The following is a 16,029-nucleotide window of genomic DNA, read 5'->3' on the forward strand; positions in this document are numbered from 1 at the left end:
AACCCTGGCTTATCTTTATGCAGAACATAGCTCTTGACATCCTCTGAATTGAACGGTATAACGCAGGTGGCCAAAGTACTGGTGGCAGCAAAGAACACCTCTGAGTGTAGTCTGTATTTATGTGTGTCTGTGTATAGATAGGTGGTGGTGGTCTTGTCACATGGCTGCCCTAAATCATAGCGGTGTTAGTCATACCATCTTCTGCTTGCTGGGCATCCCTGGCTTAGAGGACTAGCACATCTGGATTTAGGTCCTTTCCTTCATGTCCTATGTCACTGCTTTGAATGTGATGAAATATGAGTAAATATCTGATATTGTTGGTTTGTCTTCATGTCAACAGTGATCCTAGACCATTGCTATTGCGTTGATTGTTCTGATTCTCCACGCGATTTTCCACATCCCTTCCCAAGATGCACTCCACAGGCTCTCAGCACCTGCGGCTCCCACGTCCGAGTCATCAAGCGCTTAGGTGAGCCTGGCGTCTCCTCAGCTCCCCCTTCGCACTTCGGAAGACAGCTTCCACCTCAGGCTCGTATCCTGCCGGCCAGTGTGTGCGTGCTGGCTCTACCCGTGCTGAATGCCAGCCTTCGTGGGGTCAAGACAAAACAGATGCCAGACCAAACGGTTTATATCTTGTTTTCAAAGCAGAAATGATTTTAAGGATGGAAGGGATGGATTCTGTAATACTGGAAGTGACATTGGGAGTAGATTATGGAATATGAAGACCTTTTTTTGAAATTAGAATATATTAATTGCACATAGCAAGGGGGATGTTATGACATATTCACAGATGAGTATGATATCGTTGGATCATCCATTGGATGGAACTGGATACCATGATATTAAAGGACATAAACCAGCTCCACCAGGATGGGTGCTGCAGGTGTTTGTTCTGTCATCAGTGGAACCTGGTGGGAGGAGACGTGAGAGTAAAAGAGGACAGGAAGGGTATGGAAGGGGGAGGAAGAGTTTGCCATCTTCTGGGAAAAACACTGAAATTAGAGGCATCCCAACTTGTCCCTCTATGGACAGAGAGCTCCAGAAACTGATGTGATCTCTGGGAGATGCATGGGAAAATGGCTAGAAACGGTCTCAGGTCTCTAAGTATCAGCGACAGAAGTCAAGTCTTTCAAAATAATGAACTTCACTGTGAGGAGGGAACATCCCTTTGGGTGGCGAATGGCCTTTAGCACCATAGTAACTGCTATGGGGCATCTTGATATTCTTTTTTTTTTTTTTCCAGTCCTGGGGCTTGGGACTCAGGGCCTAAGCACTGTCCCTGGCTTCTTTTTTCTCAGGCTAGCACTCTGCCACCTGAGCCACAGCGCCACTTCTGGCCGTTTTCTGTATATGTGGTGCTGGGGAATCGAACCCAGGGCTTCATGTATGCGAGGCAAGCACTCTTGCCACTAGGCCATATTCCCAGCCCGGCATCTTGATATTCTTGATCTGTGCCTTCAGATGTCAACATGGACAGGCCACTCCAGGTATGGGCAGAACATGTGCACTTTTAAAGGCACATCAACATCAGTCATGTATTTGGAGTCCCCTAAGGGCCAGTACTGAGTGACTGAATGGGACAGACGTAGGCTTTTTTTTGGAGTGTGGGGGAGGCTGTGAAAGATACAATAATGGAGAGGTGACCAAAAGCAATGGCCTAGCGACAGAGACAAAAAAACAAAGCAAGTCAGACAATGGAGGCAGAAACATTGTGTGTGTGTGTGTGTGTGTGTGTGTGTGTGTGTGTGTGTGTGTGTGCCAGTACTGAGGCTTGAACTCAGGGCCTGTGCTCTTGTTTGGCCATTTTTTTCATGGCTGGTACTCTACCATTCAAGCCATGCCTCCACTTCTGGCTTTTTTTTTTTTTTTTTTTTTGCTGGTTAACTGGAGATACAATCTCATCGATTTGTCTGCTGGGCTGGCTTTGAACCCTGTCTCTAGTCTCGACCTCCTGAGTAGCAAGGCACTGGTGTCTGGCTAGTAACGAGTTTGGGCCAAATCTGAGGAGTTACTTCAGGAGATGGAATCATAAAGGACTCCAGGGCTAGGGTGTTGTGTTGGAGGTTTTTTTTACATGAACTTTCAGTGCCAAAACTTGGGCTCATCATGACCTCTGGAAGAAAAGGGGTTTCACAGTTAATAAGAAAAGGAGGCAGAGCTCCTGGCTGAGAGGGTCACCAACAGGAAGGGGGTGACAGTGTCCTGGGGAAGCCTTCAGTCATCTGCGGATGCTGGTCTTCCCATCTTGAGGGGACAGAGGGTCAGAGGGGCTGCGTTTCCTCCTCCGTCGTTGAAACCAGGGCTGAAGAAGGGCCGCAGGGGCCCACCGAAATGACACTCAGGGAAGGTGTAGATGAGGGAGCCGTGGTCAGTGACGTTGTAGAAGGAGACAATGCCAGCCTCATAGTCCAGGAAAATGCCGATTTGACACGGCGGCACCTGAAGGTGGAGAGAGGACTGGGGGCAGGTGCCGGCCTCGTACTTCTCGTTTTTCCACAACCAAATGGTCCAGAAGCCATTGTCAGGGCTCAGCAAAAAATGTCCCTTCCTCTGCACAGAGTTCCTACAAACCCCCAGGTCCCAGGACTCTTTTCCTGTCACATCTACCTCCCAGTAGACTTTCCCAGAGGTGATGAGCTGGGTACCCAGGACCATGGGGTACGAATCAAATCTCGCTTCATTCTCGGGCACCTCTTGTTGCATGTTTCCAAGCCTCACTTGTCTCCGATCCTCAGAAAGGATGAGCCAGGGGTTGGCGGTGTCTTGATCCAGAGTGATGTATACTGCGGAAAGGTGAGAAAGATGGTGACAGTCAGGAGTGCGCATGCGTGGGGATGGGGCGAGTCAGTAACCACGCACCCGTGGGTGAGAGGGCTGAGCTTGGCGTTCATCGTGGCAGGAAATGCCGCGCAGACAACTTGGGCTCTTTCTCTCATCTTTGAGGGACATTTTCTCAATCTGTTTTTGTCCCACCTACTTCAACCCTCCGACTCTCCTCCATGCTGCCTTCCGTCTCTTCTCCCTGAGCCTACATCCACCCTTCTCTCCTGCTCCAGCCCAGTGCTTAGAAGCCGCCTCACCTCCGTATGTCCTCAGCATCTTCTTCAGCCCTGGCACGTGGCACACACTTCTTATGTCTGGGGAGATAATGTCCAGCTTCTTCAGCTTCCAGGATTCAATCCTGGGGGAAAGAGAGTTGGAGACCATTCTTTCCCCTTGCCCTAGGGCCCAAGGACCACCTTTGTGGAAGAGTCTGATAATTTAATTCAATACAAATTTACTAACACCCGTTACACCTCAAGCATGCAGATAAAAGGCAAAAATAAAGTAGGGTTCAGTTTCTATCCAGGAGTTCCTGGTTCCGTGAATGTCTGTAGCACACGGTCTCTCTCTAAAGCTCAGGTTAACATGCAGATGCATTCTATTTGAGTTTATCAGCTGGGTAGGCATCTGGTACAGGCTGAGCTGCTTCTATAGTATCCCTCAAGGAGTCTTATCCATGCTGCAGATCTTACTCATGACTCATTCTGAGAGTTTTCTAACTTGTTAGATTCCAGTTATAAAAAGAGCCCCGTGTCAGGCTCCAGTAGCTCACACCTGTAATCCTAGATCCCTGAGAAGGCTGAGATGTGAGGATCACAGTTTGTATCCAGAGTGGGCAGGAAAGTCTGTGATTCTCTGAGCTCTAATTAGCCACCCAGAAGCCAGAAGTGGAGCTGTGGCGCAAGTGGTAGAGTGCTAACCTTGAGTGAAAAAGCTCAGGGGCAGTGCCAAGGTCCTGAGTTCAAGCCCTAGGGTCTACACAAAAACAAACAAACAAAACCCCCAAGTTTCTTAGCCAAGGTGTGGTAGTTTATGCTTATAGTTCTAGGTACTCATGAGGGAGAGATTGGGAGGATTGTGGCTTGAAACTAGTCTTGAGGGAAAAGTAAGTATGACTCTATCTCAGTCAATAAGCTCGGTATGGTGCTGCGTGCATTCGTTTCAACTACAGGAGGTGCAGATAGGATTGGGGTATAAGACTGGCCCTGCTAAAAATATGAGACTCCATCTGAAAAATAACTAATGCAATAAAGGGCTGGGCACGGGGCTCAAGTAATACAGTGCCTGCAAGAATGCAAGGCTCTGAGTTCAAGTCCCAGTGCTTCTAAAAAACAAACGGAAAAGAAAAAAAGGAGTTCAGGAAGCTATAGACTCAGAACTTTCCAGATGTCCTTATTTGTTGGGCCATACTATGTGAAAATATTATAAATTGGGGTAATTTTCTAGTTGAGATGACCATTTATTAGTCTTCTGGGACCAGAAGTTTGTTTTTTAAATAAATAGAGGATCAGTTCTTTGAGAATAAATAATGAAGCACAGGAGAAATTTCAGTGCATGTATTCCTAACTCAAAAACCCTTTTCATAGGCAGGCATGGCCTTTTCCACCCTCTCTGCCAAGGAAGAAAACGTCTCCTTACCTTTCCAGTACAATTCTCACCTCCTGAGGAAAAAAGAGACAAAGAGTTAAGGGTTGGCGATGCTGGTCCACTACTGAGATTTCACACAGGTAAGGGCCAGGCCGCCTCAGGGCTCTTGTCTGATGTCTCCAGACAAGTCTGACCAGCTTGCATGGGAAGGGATGTGTGCACATGTATGGAGTAACCGGAAACCCAGCAACACTATGACCTATAGCTAGAAAAACCCTCAGGTTAAAGATTCTGATGCCAAAAGCCAAAAGGAAGGCCAGATTCTTGGTTGGAGGAATGGAGTAGAGCAAAGAGCACAACCTGGCTGAAACCCAGAGATGGTTATTGGGGAAAAAAAACAGCCAAAGTCAGATGCCCAGAACGGCTTCCTTTCACTTGCGGGCTCGAGTTGTTTGGGAGAAAGGATTGGTTGGCTAAAGCTCTATCTTGTATATTACTGGTTGGTTAGAGCTCTCTCTTGTATATGAAGTTAAACCAGCTGAGAATGTTATTTGGTAGGGATTAGGAAGGTCTCACGTGAAAAGCTCCTAAGCCCAAAGTGGGATCTAAAAATTCAATATGGGGCAAGAAGAGAACCTGTTGGGTGAAATGAATACAATCAGATGCTTTACACAGCCAGAAAGAAACATCTTCATGATTCTAACCAAGGGACCGTGAGAAAGTATGGAAAAAGAATTCTAGAATGTTAGAGCAGCATGGACTTCTGAACCCAGGAAGTCCATAGTTTGCCAAACGGAGGCCAACGTATCACTGCTGGAAGCCAGAAGATTTCCAGTAGAATGGGCTTCGATGTCTTCTTAAAAAGTTACAGGCTTATTTTAATCTGAACTCTTCCAATTACCACTCTGGTGAACCAATCGAGTCATTTAGCTTTAATGTCTCGCTAAGTCTCTTTGCATCTCTCTTTCATTTTCTCACCTAAAAAATGGCATTCTTATTCCCACCTGAATTTTGGGGAGTGCTAGCTAGGAATGTGCTGTTACGATTACTGGTAGGAATAAGTTAAAATGACTCCTCTCTGCTCCCCCCGCCCCCCCAGCAGTTACATCAATACATGATATTTTAGCTAGTACTTCTTTGGGGAAAAAAATTGTCTTAAGCTCAATTTATTCAGGGAAAAGTGTAAGATAATGTGTAAGATATATGTTAAGATCATTTACTAGTCCAGAGAAACTGCAGGAAGTGTAAAGATGCATGTATGACTAACAGGGAGAATTCTTGATAGTCCGGTCATTCCATTCTTTCAGAAATTGAGAAATTGGATCTAGACAGAAGAAATGGTCTAACTTATTTCCACAATGCATAGTTATGTAGAGAACTAGGGAATGAAGCTACTGACTCAATTTTCAGTTCAGTATTTTTAGGCTGAACAGTAAGACCATAACAATGAAACTAATTTTTATAGTGTTATCACAGGCAGATATTCATTTAAAAGCTATAGTGCATTTCCTCATATAATTCTCTCCCAATCCATGTAGGTATGCAATGTTACAAAATCCATTTAAGCTGGGTGCTCCTGGTTGTTTCCACCTGCCATCTAAGCTACTCTGGAAGCAGAGATCTGAAGATTGCAGTTTGAAGCCAGCCTGGGTGGGAGATTCTCATTGCCTATTAGCCGCCAAAAAACTGCAAGTAGAACTATAGTTTAAGTGGCAGCATGCCAGCCTTGAATGTAAAAGGTAAGGCTTTAAAATCAAGCTCTAGTTCTCTCTCTCTGTCTCTCTCTCTCTGTCACACACACACACATACACACACACACACACACACACACACACACACACACACACACAATCTGTTTAAGGTATGAGAAATCTGATGCCCAGAAAGATTGAGGAACTTTCTCAAGTTTCCCTACTTGCTAAATGTTAGATGCTTACCAAGGATGCTGATTCCTGTTATTTGTTGTGCAGAATATTTCTTCCTAAATCTACTGTCTTCTATGCCTTGAGTGTATACCATTCATGAGCTGAATTCCTATTTAAGAATACCCCAAGGATTAGGATTCTGCTTGTTGTAAGAGTTGCTTTTGGCTTTTCTCGGTTACTCCTTGAATCTCTCTCCTAGTTTTACCTGTAACATCTCCACTGCTGAACTCCGACTCCTCCACTCCAGCTCTGAGATTAGCTCCTGGAGGGCCTGGCTCTGCCGGGCCAGCTCCGCCTCTGCCTCCCCCAGGATTCTCAGCTCTTCTCGCTCATCCTTCTCCAGCTTCTGCATCTGCCTCTGTTCCTCTTCAGCCAGGAAGCTTTTCTGCTGTGCAAACTCTGCGTGAATCCTCAGTCTGTGTGTCTCAACCTTCCGCTTTGGTGTCAAGAAAAGGAAAGAGAGCGTTTTCACTGAATGTTCTGGATCTTTGGAGATGGAGGTGTTTCTCTCTCTGGGAGACTCATCGTTCTGGTTAGGTTTGGGAATACAAACACGGGACACTCAACGTTGCAGGGGAGATAAGGCAGGTGAGTACGTGAGGCTCCTGGGGACACTTATGTGTCCTACAACCATAGCTATAGTAACTGCTGCCACCAGAAGACTCTTTTCTATACCACTTCCAAAACCTAGTCACCACCCAAATGAGTCTCTTTTCTCAGTGAGTTATAGAGTGAAAGCCATCCCTACTCCTGACGACTTCCAAAGGATGGGCTCTCAATACTATTCCTACGTCCTGGGGTAAGGGTGGCATGGACATTCTTTGCCTGCTCTTGTTGGCAGCTGGGGGTCACCTGTGACACAGGATGGTGTCCTGTGTCACCACAACCTGGCTCAGCCTTCCTCAATCCCAATTCTTTCTCTTCTGATAGCTACTGGTTGTAAGCTCCTTCTATTCCTTTCCTACTAGCAAATCACCAGTGCGGAACAGGCTTTAGTTTTCCATTAGACTTTGAACCAGTGATCTGGTCGCGGCTAAGAAATTAAGCGGCCAGACTGGTTTTTCTACCTCAAAGCTTGATAGATCTTTGAAGTCTGTTTTTTTCCCAATTCTTCTTTATCATTTTCTTTTTTTTTTTGCCAGTCCTGGGGATTGGACTCAGGACCTGAGCACTGTCCCTGGCTTCTTTTTGCTCAAGGCTAGCACTCTGCCACTTGAGCCACAGCGTCACTTCTGGCCATTTTCTACATACGTGGTGCAGGGGAATTGAATCCAGGGCTTCATGTACACGAGGCAAGGACTCTTGCCACTAGGCCATAGTCCCAGCCCTTCTTTATCATTTTCTAAAAGGCCTAACAGTTGGGCTTTTTTCTCTGTAGAGATTGGGCTCAGAGCGGTGAGGACTTAAAAAAAAAACACAGCTTGAGCCTTTCAGCATCAGCACCCTTTCCCAGTGATTGGTGATCTTTGTGCCTCAGTGGGAGTTTTCTTTGAGTGAGTTGACTTCCCTGTATCTGCAGATAGAGGAGAGATGTTCTTGGATAGTTAGATATATACCAACTCCATCACTACTTAGATAAGACAAAGGTTTGGTGAAGGGTTTCTTGAGCCTAAGTCCCTAGACCCTGCCCAGCCTCTGGGCTCTTGCCTTCCAGTCTTTTCTCTTTATCTCAAGATCCATCTCCAACTTCTCAGTCCACAGCTGCTCTTGTCTCAGTTTTCCTAAGGCCGTTTGGAGCTTTTCCTGTGGAAAAGAAGAGATGGTTACTCCTCAGACAGGTTAAGAAAGTGTGTGTGTGTGTGTGTGTGTGTGTGTGTGTGTGTGTGTGTAGGAGTAGGGCTTGATCACTGGAAAAAAGCTGAATTGAGGGGAGGAAAGAGGGAGGACTAGAGTCTGATTGGAACAGGAATTCTATTTCCTGATGGCAAAGCTCCTGCGGAATGGGGAGGTTAATGTTTAGCCTGAAATGTTCTCTTGCTTCCCAGCTTCTCAACTCCATCCGTGGCTCTCTCCTATCCCCTCTTTGGGGGAAACAAGGCATTTATCAGGATCCACCTTTATACCTATTTGTCCCTGCGTTAGGGTCTTACCTGGTACACCTGAGCAGCCTCCTCAATAGGGACCATGGTGTGATCTCGGTGTTTCCGGGATTGGACGCACACCCAGCAAAGGGCCTGTTCATCTTTCTCACAAAACAGGTGAAGCTTTTCTCCATGAGTCACACACGGTTTCCCTTGGGTGCCCTTCTTGGTATTATCCTGGCCTATTTGTTTAAGGTTTTCCACCATGTTGGCTAGGTGTCGGTTGGGCCTGAAGTTCTTGAGCAGAAAGCGTTTCCGGCACACAGGACACGAACTACCTCCATCTTTCCCCACCTGAGAGATGCATTCCTGGCAAAAGCTGTGGCCACAGTCAATGCTCACCGGCTCCACCATGGGATCCAAGCAGATAGAACAGGTGACCTCCTCCCACATCTTTGCCAGGGGCATTTCTGTGTCCATTGATGCGATGTCCCCGTGAAGGAGCACTGTTGAGACCTTGAGGGATGGGGAGAGAAAAGGTTTGCATGTGAAAAACAAAACGAGCCAGGTGTGGTGGTACATGACTGTAACGTCAGCACTAGGACGCAGAGGCGGGGAGGGTCAAGACTTTGAGACCAATCTGAACTACATAGCAAGTTCTAGGCCATTCTGGTTGACACAGCCAGACGCTGTCTCCAAAAACCAACTTCCCTGAAACAACGTAAAGGAAAACATGTGGGAAAATAAAAATAGAGGAGTAAAAATGAGGGAAGGCAAGAATGTCAACCTGAGACTTTCCTCCATAGTGTGGCCTATTGATCCAGACCAACAAGAAAAGAAATGGAGTTTCCAGAAAAAACAGAGAATCGTGATGGGCATGTCAGAAACCAAACATCACATCCACCCCTGCATACATCCTCACTGTCGGTGCTTTCCCCACTGTCTCCCATTGTACCGCCATGTTGCAGAGAATCAGAGCAGTGACCATTTGCGTGCACCTTCCCATTGGCAGTCAGGAGAACGGCAGTCACGTGCCGCATGGCATTCTGGTCAATGATGGACTGTGTGCAGTATATGAGGCTGTCGTGATGGCGTATGCCGTACAGCCTAGGTGTGTAGCAGGTGAGGCTCTAGGTTAACCTAAATCCACTCCGTGAGGTTTGCACACACAGTGAATCACCTAAGAGCGCATTTCTCAGATTAGATCCTTGTCCTTAAAGTTGAGGGACGCATGGCTACATAAAACATGTATACACACGTGTGTTTATCCTGATATAGTCTCATATATGTGAGGCTATATATATGAGTCTCATATATATGAGACTATATCCACACCTATATACATAGACTATATCTCTATAGGTGTATTATGTGCTTATAAGTGTACAAGTGTATATGTCTATGTGTGCATGTGTGTTCATGCATGTGTGTGCAGTGAGCAACTGCCTGAGATTTTTTTTTTTTTTCTGAGCTGCTCAAAACCTAGTTCCTATCTCAGTTTCCTCTAGGGCACTGAGCCCACAGAAGCCACAGAAGTTTCTAGCTGACCACCCCAAGCAGGCAGCCCCTCCCCTCCCTCATCAGGAAGGGTCAGGGTCTCCAGGGGTCTGGATTTTCCCACTTTCCCCAGCCCCCTGGGGCCCCAGCTCAGGTGACAGCAGCATCAGGCTGGCCGGAGCCCTGGCAGCAGCAGCAGCAGAGCCTGAAGTCACAACTCAGAGCCCGGCCTCCGCCCAGCCAGCCCGCCAGCCAGCCAGCCGGGCAGGCCGGGGTGCAAGAGGGCGCTGGGCCACCTGCAGCGACTCTAGCTTCAAAGAAGGACCGAGGGGGAAGGCTCTAGGAGGGTGACTGGAGGGAGGGGAGGGGGCCCTCAGATCGGGGGCGGGGAGGGGGGGGGCCCAGGGTCCCTAGGGCGGGGGTGGGGGGGATGGGTATCACCATCAGGCAGCTTCCCTCACCTGACCAGGGCACTCAGAGTCGGCGGCCAGCTCCTTATTTCACTTTCAATTTCCTCCCAGTGGCGCGTCCACAGGGGCGGGGGAGGAGGAGGGGACCGGGGAGGGGGAGTGGGAGGAGAGAGGGCGGAGCAGGGGGAGGGCGGTCCCAGCCTCCGCTGTCCCAGCCTGGAGCTTCCGGGGGAGATCCAGGCTGGACGGGAGGAAGCTCACCTTGTCCTTGGAGGTCATAGAAAATCACATTTTAGGAAATGAACTCCGAGGGATGTGTTGTTGTTGTCGTCTTCTTTCCCCTTTGTCTTTGACTCGGGTCTTCACCTGACCCTGGGAGGCTCTGTGTGAGGTCCGGATGCCCTCCCTCCCCCCACGTGTCATCATCACCCGCTTCTTATTCCCAGAGTCTTACTCCTTTCCACCTGACTTAGGGGCCTTTCAGATCTGAGAACATCGTTCTGCCTGACCTCCAAGTGGGTGTCGCTCCAGTGAGTGGTAAGAGGAGGCTGGCGTTTAATGAGCGCCCACTGTATTCTTGTCACTGGACACGGAATAATTTCAGGCCACATTAATTGTCATAAGGTAGAACATGATAGATAGGACATGATAAAGCATCCTCATAGTCTCCCCAATTCTGATTAACATATGTCAGTTGTACAGAGGCGTTTCGTGGTGCTGTTTCCACGTAGGCATATAATGTATCCCGAAAAAACCCATCTCCTCCTCTATCACTCTCTTTCCTCTCCCCTCTCTCCTTCTTGGGCGATCTTAGAATTTTTTGGGGGGGGGGGGGGTTGGTCCTAGGGCTTGAACTCAGGACCTAGGCACTGAACCTGAGGGTTTTTGTTTTTTTTTTTGCTCAAGGCTAGCTATCTACCACTTTGAGCCACAGTTCCATTTCCATTTTTCAGACAATTAGAGATAAGAGTCTCAGGGACTTTGCTGCCTGGGCTGAGTTTCGAAGCATGATCCTCAGATCTCAGCCTCTTGAGTAGCTGGGATTGCAAGTGTGAGCTAGCCATCCTAGAATTTTTTAGGTGAACAGTTTAGTGCTAATGAGGACACTCATATTGTTGTGCAACCATCCCATAACCCATTTCTAAGAGCTTTTCTTTCTTCAGTTATTTTTCCTATCTTTAAGTAGTTGTACAAAGGAGGTGCCATTTAATAAAGCTGTTCATGAATATAATGAGTCCTGATCAGTGTCACCCCTTCAACATTCTCATCCCCCTCCAACCCACTCCTTCCCGTACTTTTCTTAATTTTGTGGTATATACAATGAATTCTCATCCAGAACTTTTTCCTATCCTAACTTGAGATTCTCTACCCATTAAACATTAAATATACACATTTCTACCACTCTACTTTTTGTTGCTATGAGTTTGAACTGTACCCCTTGTAAGTGGAACGGAAGCATTTGTCCTTTTCTGATTGGTTATTTCACTTATGCACTCAGCACATTGTCCTCTACATTCATCCATTTGGTATCCTATGTCAGGACTGGCTTCCTCTTTAATACTGACATGTCACTGTATGCATATACATTTTGTTTATCTGTTCATCTGTTGCTGGACTGTTGGGCTGCTTTCCCCTCTTGGCTGTTTGGTTTAATGATGTACATCAGATCAGGTTATTTAAGCTCTGCCAATCACTTCTACCTACAGAGGGAGACACTAAAGCTGAACGGAGCAAAGCTATTTGCTGGGGATGACCTAGGCAGAGGAGAGTTAATATCCAAGATCTGAGGCCTCACTTTAGGGATAACCCCCAGAATAACAGAAACTGCGAGGCAGCCAGCAGGGGTGATCGTACACTACATAGAAAGGTGGTGAGGACAGTTTCTCAATTCTTTCCAACCTATATAATTATCTTTGCTTTTTGTCCTCTGTAACTTAAGGTAAAACACATTAGTTGAACTTTCATTAATATTTGTAGGTCTAGGAAATGTAAAAACACATCAGTCCCTGTGGACATCAGATTCCGGCTCCTCAGCCTTCGGCTGTGGACTTGCCCCCAAGATCTCTGTAAGGGCTTTCAGCCTTGAACTGGAGATACACCAATGGTCTTTCTCTTGTTCTGAGACTTCTGAGGTCTTGAACTGAAGAGCTATTGGTTTCTGTGTTTCTTCAGACTGGAAGTGGCTAAGGTAACACTTTTGTTTTTTTTTGTTTGTTTATTTGGTGTGTGCTGGTCCTGAGGCTTGAACTCAAGGCTTAGGCCCAGTCCTGTCTCCCTCCTTCCCTCCCTCCCTCCCTCCCTCCCTTGCTTCCTTTTTTTCTTTCTGCTCAAGGCTAGTGCTTTACCACTTGAGCCATAGCGTATAATCTTTTGATGGTTAAATCTGACTTTGCTGTGAGCAGGAAAGTCCTGAGAACTGTGATCCTCAGATCTTAGCCCCTGTAGTTAGGATAACAGGCTCAAGCACCAGTACCTGGCAGAATGTAAAACTTTAATTTTTGGTGCCAGTCCTGATGTTTGAACTCAAGACCTGAGCACAGTCCCATTGGCACATAGCCCAACGAAAGATTTTAAAGCCCCTGTGAGCATATGAATTAATCCAATAAATGTCATGTTATAGGTATGTATTTTCTGTTGCTTCTCTTGCTCTAGAAAACTCTCACTAATATAGGAGTTAGTTTTCCATAGTGTGAACATTGATCAGTGAGAAATGGAAACCATGAGTTTTCCTTCCTTCCCTTCCTATCTTCCTTCCTTCCTGTTTCCTTCCTCTTCCCATTATCCTTCCCCTTCCTTTCTCTTTTTATCTCTTATGCTTCATCCTTCCTCCACTTCCTCACCCCCCATCCTTTTCCCCCTCCCCCCTCTCATCTCCAACAAGGTCTTACTGGCCTTAAACTCATTATCTTCTTGCCTCTGCTAGGATTATAGGCACCACCCAGCTTCCCTTTTCTTCTCTATGGATGATTTGAAGGTGTCATTCCTCTTTGTGATTCTTCTGATGAGCAAGCCTATCCTGAGGGAGCTGCTGTGTCTTTTTTGAAAGTAATTTTGCATTCTTATTCAGTGTAATAAGTCTATTGCCTTATTTTGCATTTTCCTTGTCTTTCTTTCCTTTCACCTACTTCTGATTGCTTGTTTTTTAACCTCTCATTGCCTTCTAAACTAAGTATCATTAGTTTAATCTTACCTCAAGCTCATCTAAAGGATCTGATTAACTTCTCTCCAATATTTGCAATGCATCAATCCAGTTGGCAACCAGATTCTAAGAAATCCTGAGAACCTCAGCAGGTGTAATTAACTCACTTGCAAGGAGGAGCAGAGCAGGGAAAAGAAGTGGATCTGAGAGCACATGGGCTAAAGATCTAGTTAGTGTTTTGTAAATAGCATTAATTTTACATAGCAGTATTGGATAAAATTGTCCTAGGTCTAGTTGGTTAGTTAGGAACTTAGGTCTTGCCGTATATAATGGTATTATCCATAATGATGACAAGCCTTTTATTTTTACATTTTTTGAGGCCAACACACTCTTAAAAATAATCCTTCCTTATATAAAGATTTCCTTATTTGCCAGAAAGTAATGTCAGCTATTCTTTTTTTTTGCACATGGGCAGTACTGTCTTTCAGGTTCATAAAATACCTGAGATTGATTTGGTACATGGCTAACCTGTAGATGAAACATAGTAAATAAAAGAACTCCAATTATGTGAACCATTTAAAATAATGATTGGCTAATACAGGTTTTAGAATGAGCAGAATGGAGCAGCCTCTCTGTGAGCAGATAGAATTGATCTTGTGTTTTACCTGTCACTTTCATTTACCATTTTCCCCTTTCATCTTAGATTTGAGAGACAAGTAGGCATTGTCATTTTCATTGCTTTAAAAAAATCATTAAGTAGTTGTACAAAGAAGTTTCAATTCAACCTATCACTTTGCAAGTACAATGGATCTTGTTCAATTGTCACTCCTTTCCATTTGCTAGTTTTAAAGCCAAAAAGAATCCTAGAGTGAAGTTCTCCAGAAACTGAAGATTTCAGCAGAGGGATACATTTTAAACACAGGTCTGAATTCTTTAAAAATATTTTCTTAACTTTAGAACATAAAATAATTCTAGCTTAAATCTCAATACATGGAAGTGAAGTCGTATGTCAGTGTACGGTTCATAGAGGGCAGAGATTGGACCCCAGGTGGAAAGAAGCATTGGGTGATCTCAGAACATGCTAGGGGCCTCAAGCTAACAAAACCTGGACATACTCTGTTTTCTAGTTTCCAGAACATATTAGGGCCTACAGGGAAATGAAAAGAATTTAGAACACTGCTAGTACAGCATGCTACCTCTAGACTGTTTACCTCTCCATGATGAAATGAGAATGGGGGTGGTTGAAGATGACAAATTAAAAAAACTCACTTTCTACACAATGCCTCCACGGTACTTAGCAAGAGCCTCAAGGTCATGGAAGCAGGAAAAGATTGAGAAACTATTACAGAACAAGGGAGAGTAAAGAGCCATCATGATGAAATGCAATGTGATGTACTGAATCAGACCCTGGAAAAGGAAAAAGAAACTAGTGGGAAAACTCTGAAATTCAAATAAAGTCTAGGCTACAGTTAACACAGTAGCATTACCTCCTGGCTTTGACAAATGTACTGATGTATGATACTAACATTAAGGGAATGGGGGCAAGGATGTGCAAAAACTCTTTACACTATCCAGACTTTTCTGTGGATCTAAAATTATCCCAAAATAAAAAAAAATAAAAAAATCCAAACCAATGAATGTGGGAAGACTAGTGTGATATGTTTGATATGTCGGGTTTAGAAGAATCCAGCTCTTCCTGTTGGGAAGTACAAAGTGCAGATGTAAAGCTTGTAAGCCCATTTGCTAGTACCTTCATGTATCCTAATGTCATTCTAACAGTGAGTCCCATAAAGCAGCTATTATTCCAAGCTAATAAAGACTAAGAGGGGGGAAGAAATTTGCTCATTATCATAGAGCTAGTAAGTGACAGAAATAGATGATAGGTTTTCCACTACATCATACTTGAGGAGGATCTCCAAGGGTATTACTGGGAGAGAAAGAGAGATTGCTTCATCAGTATAGCTTCCTTTTTAACCATCCTCATTCCATAACTACAACCTTCAAGTCAGATGGAGAGCCACTCTTTTCCTAACATGCTTCCTCCAGTCTAAAGCACCCCCCCCACACCTCTAGCTACACTGATTGATTGATATCTTTTGGCAGAATTTGGCAACGGTCTGCCCATTCTTTTTAGAAGTACAAGTTCCTTGTGCTCTGTTTCCCCAGAAGGACAGGTCCCAGTTTCTATTTATCTTCTTGACCGCCGATTGCCTTCATAGAGTTCTATGCCAGTCATAGGGATAGCGCTTTGGGACGAACATGTATTCAGAATGGGGAATCTTAGTGCCTCCTAAGAAAACTCATCCGGTGCTAAATCATCTGGGTGCACTGCCTTTACTCACCCCCTCCCCCAAGTCCCAGAGCTGCCTGGCCCAGAACTCAGGGGGCTCAGGAAGATCAGCTACGTAAATCTCATGGATTTGCACTTGGATCCCAACAGACCTGTTATTTCTCTATGTCTACCAGGAAGATTATAAGTCATTGGCCTTTCTAGACAAAAACAAAAAAATGCTTTTCACAGGCAGAGGAACAGATGAGAGGAGACTCGAGTTCTGGGACTATGGTAAGTGCAGGGATGAGGGTGTCAGGCTGGGCCCCGGGTGAGGGCTGCCAAGGCCTTATACCAC

At 45.5% G+C, this 16,029-nt stretch overlaps 1 protein-coding gene across 1 annotated transcript; it reads right to left on the reverse strand.

Moving 5' to 3' along the window:
- Positions 1 to 1,985: 1,985 nt before the first annotated feature.
- Positions 1,986 to 10,369, reverse strand: Trim21 (tripartite motif containing 21). The gene is made up of 7 exons (XM_048360551.1): positions 10,315 to 10,369; positions 8,426 to 8,872; positions 7,983 to 8,078; positions 6,541 to 6,771; positions 4,462 to 4,484; positions 3,081 to 3,181; positions 1,986 to 2,783 (listed from the first exon to the last, which is right to left on the reverse strand). Exons 2-7 carry the CDS (start codon positions 8,834 to 8,836, stop codon positions 2,215 to 2,217), a joined length of 1,431 nt encoding a protein of 476 aa, XP_048216508.1. The 5' UTR covers positions 8,837 to 8,872; positions 10,315 to 10,369; the 3' UTR covers positions 1,986 to 2,214.
- Between the last annotated feature and the right edge of the window lie 5,660 nt (positions 10,370 to 16,029).

This window comes from Perognathus longimembris, chromosome 13 (assembly GCF_023159225.1).
Source record: "Perognathus longimembris pacificus isolate PPM17 chromosome 13, ASM2315922v1, whole genome shotgun sequence".
Taxonomy (NCBI): domain Eukaryota; kingdom Metazoa; phylum Chordata; class Mammalia; order Rodentia; family Heteromyidae; genus Perognathus; species Perognathus longimembris.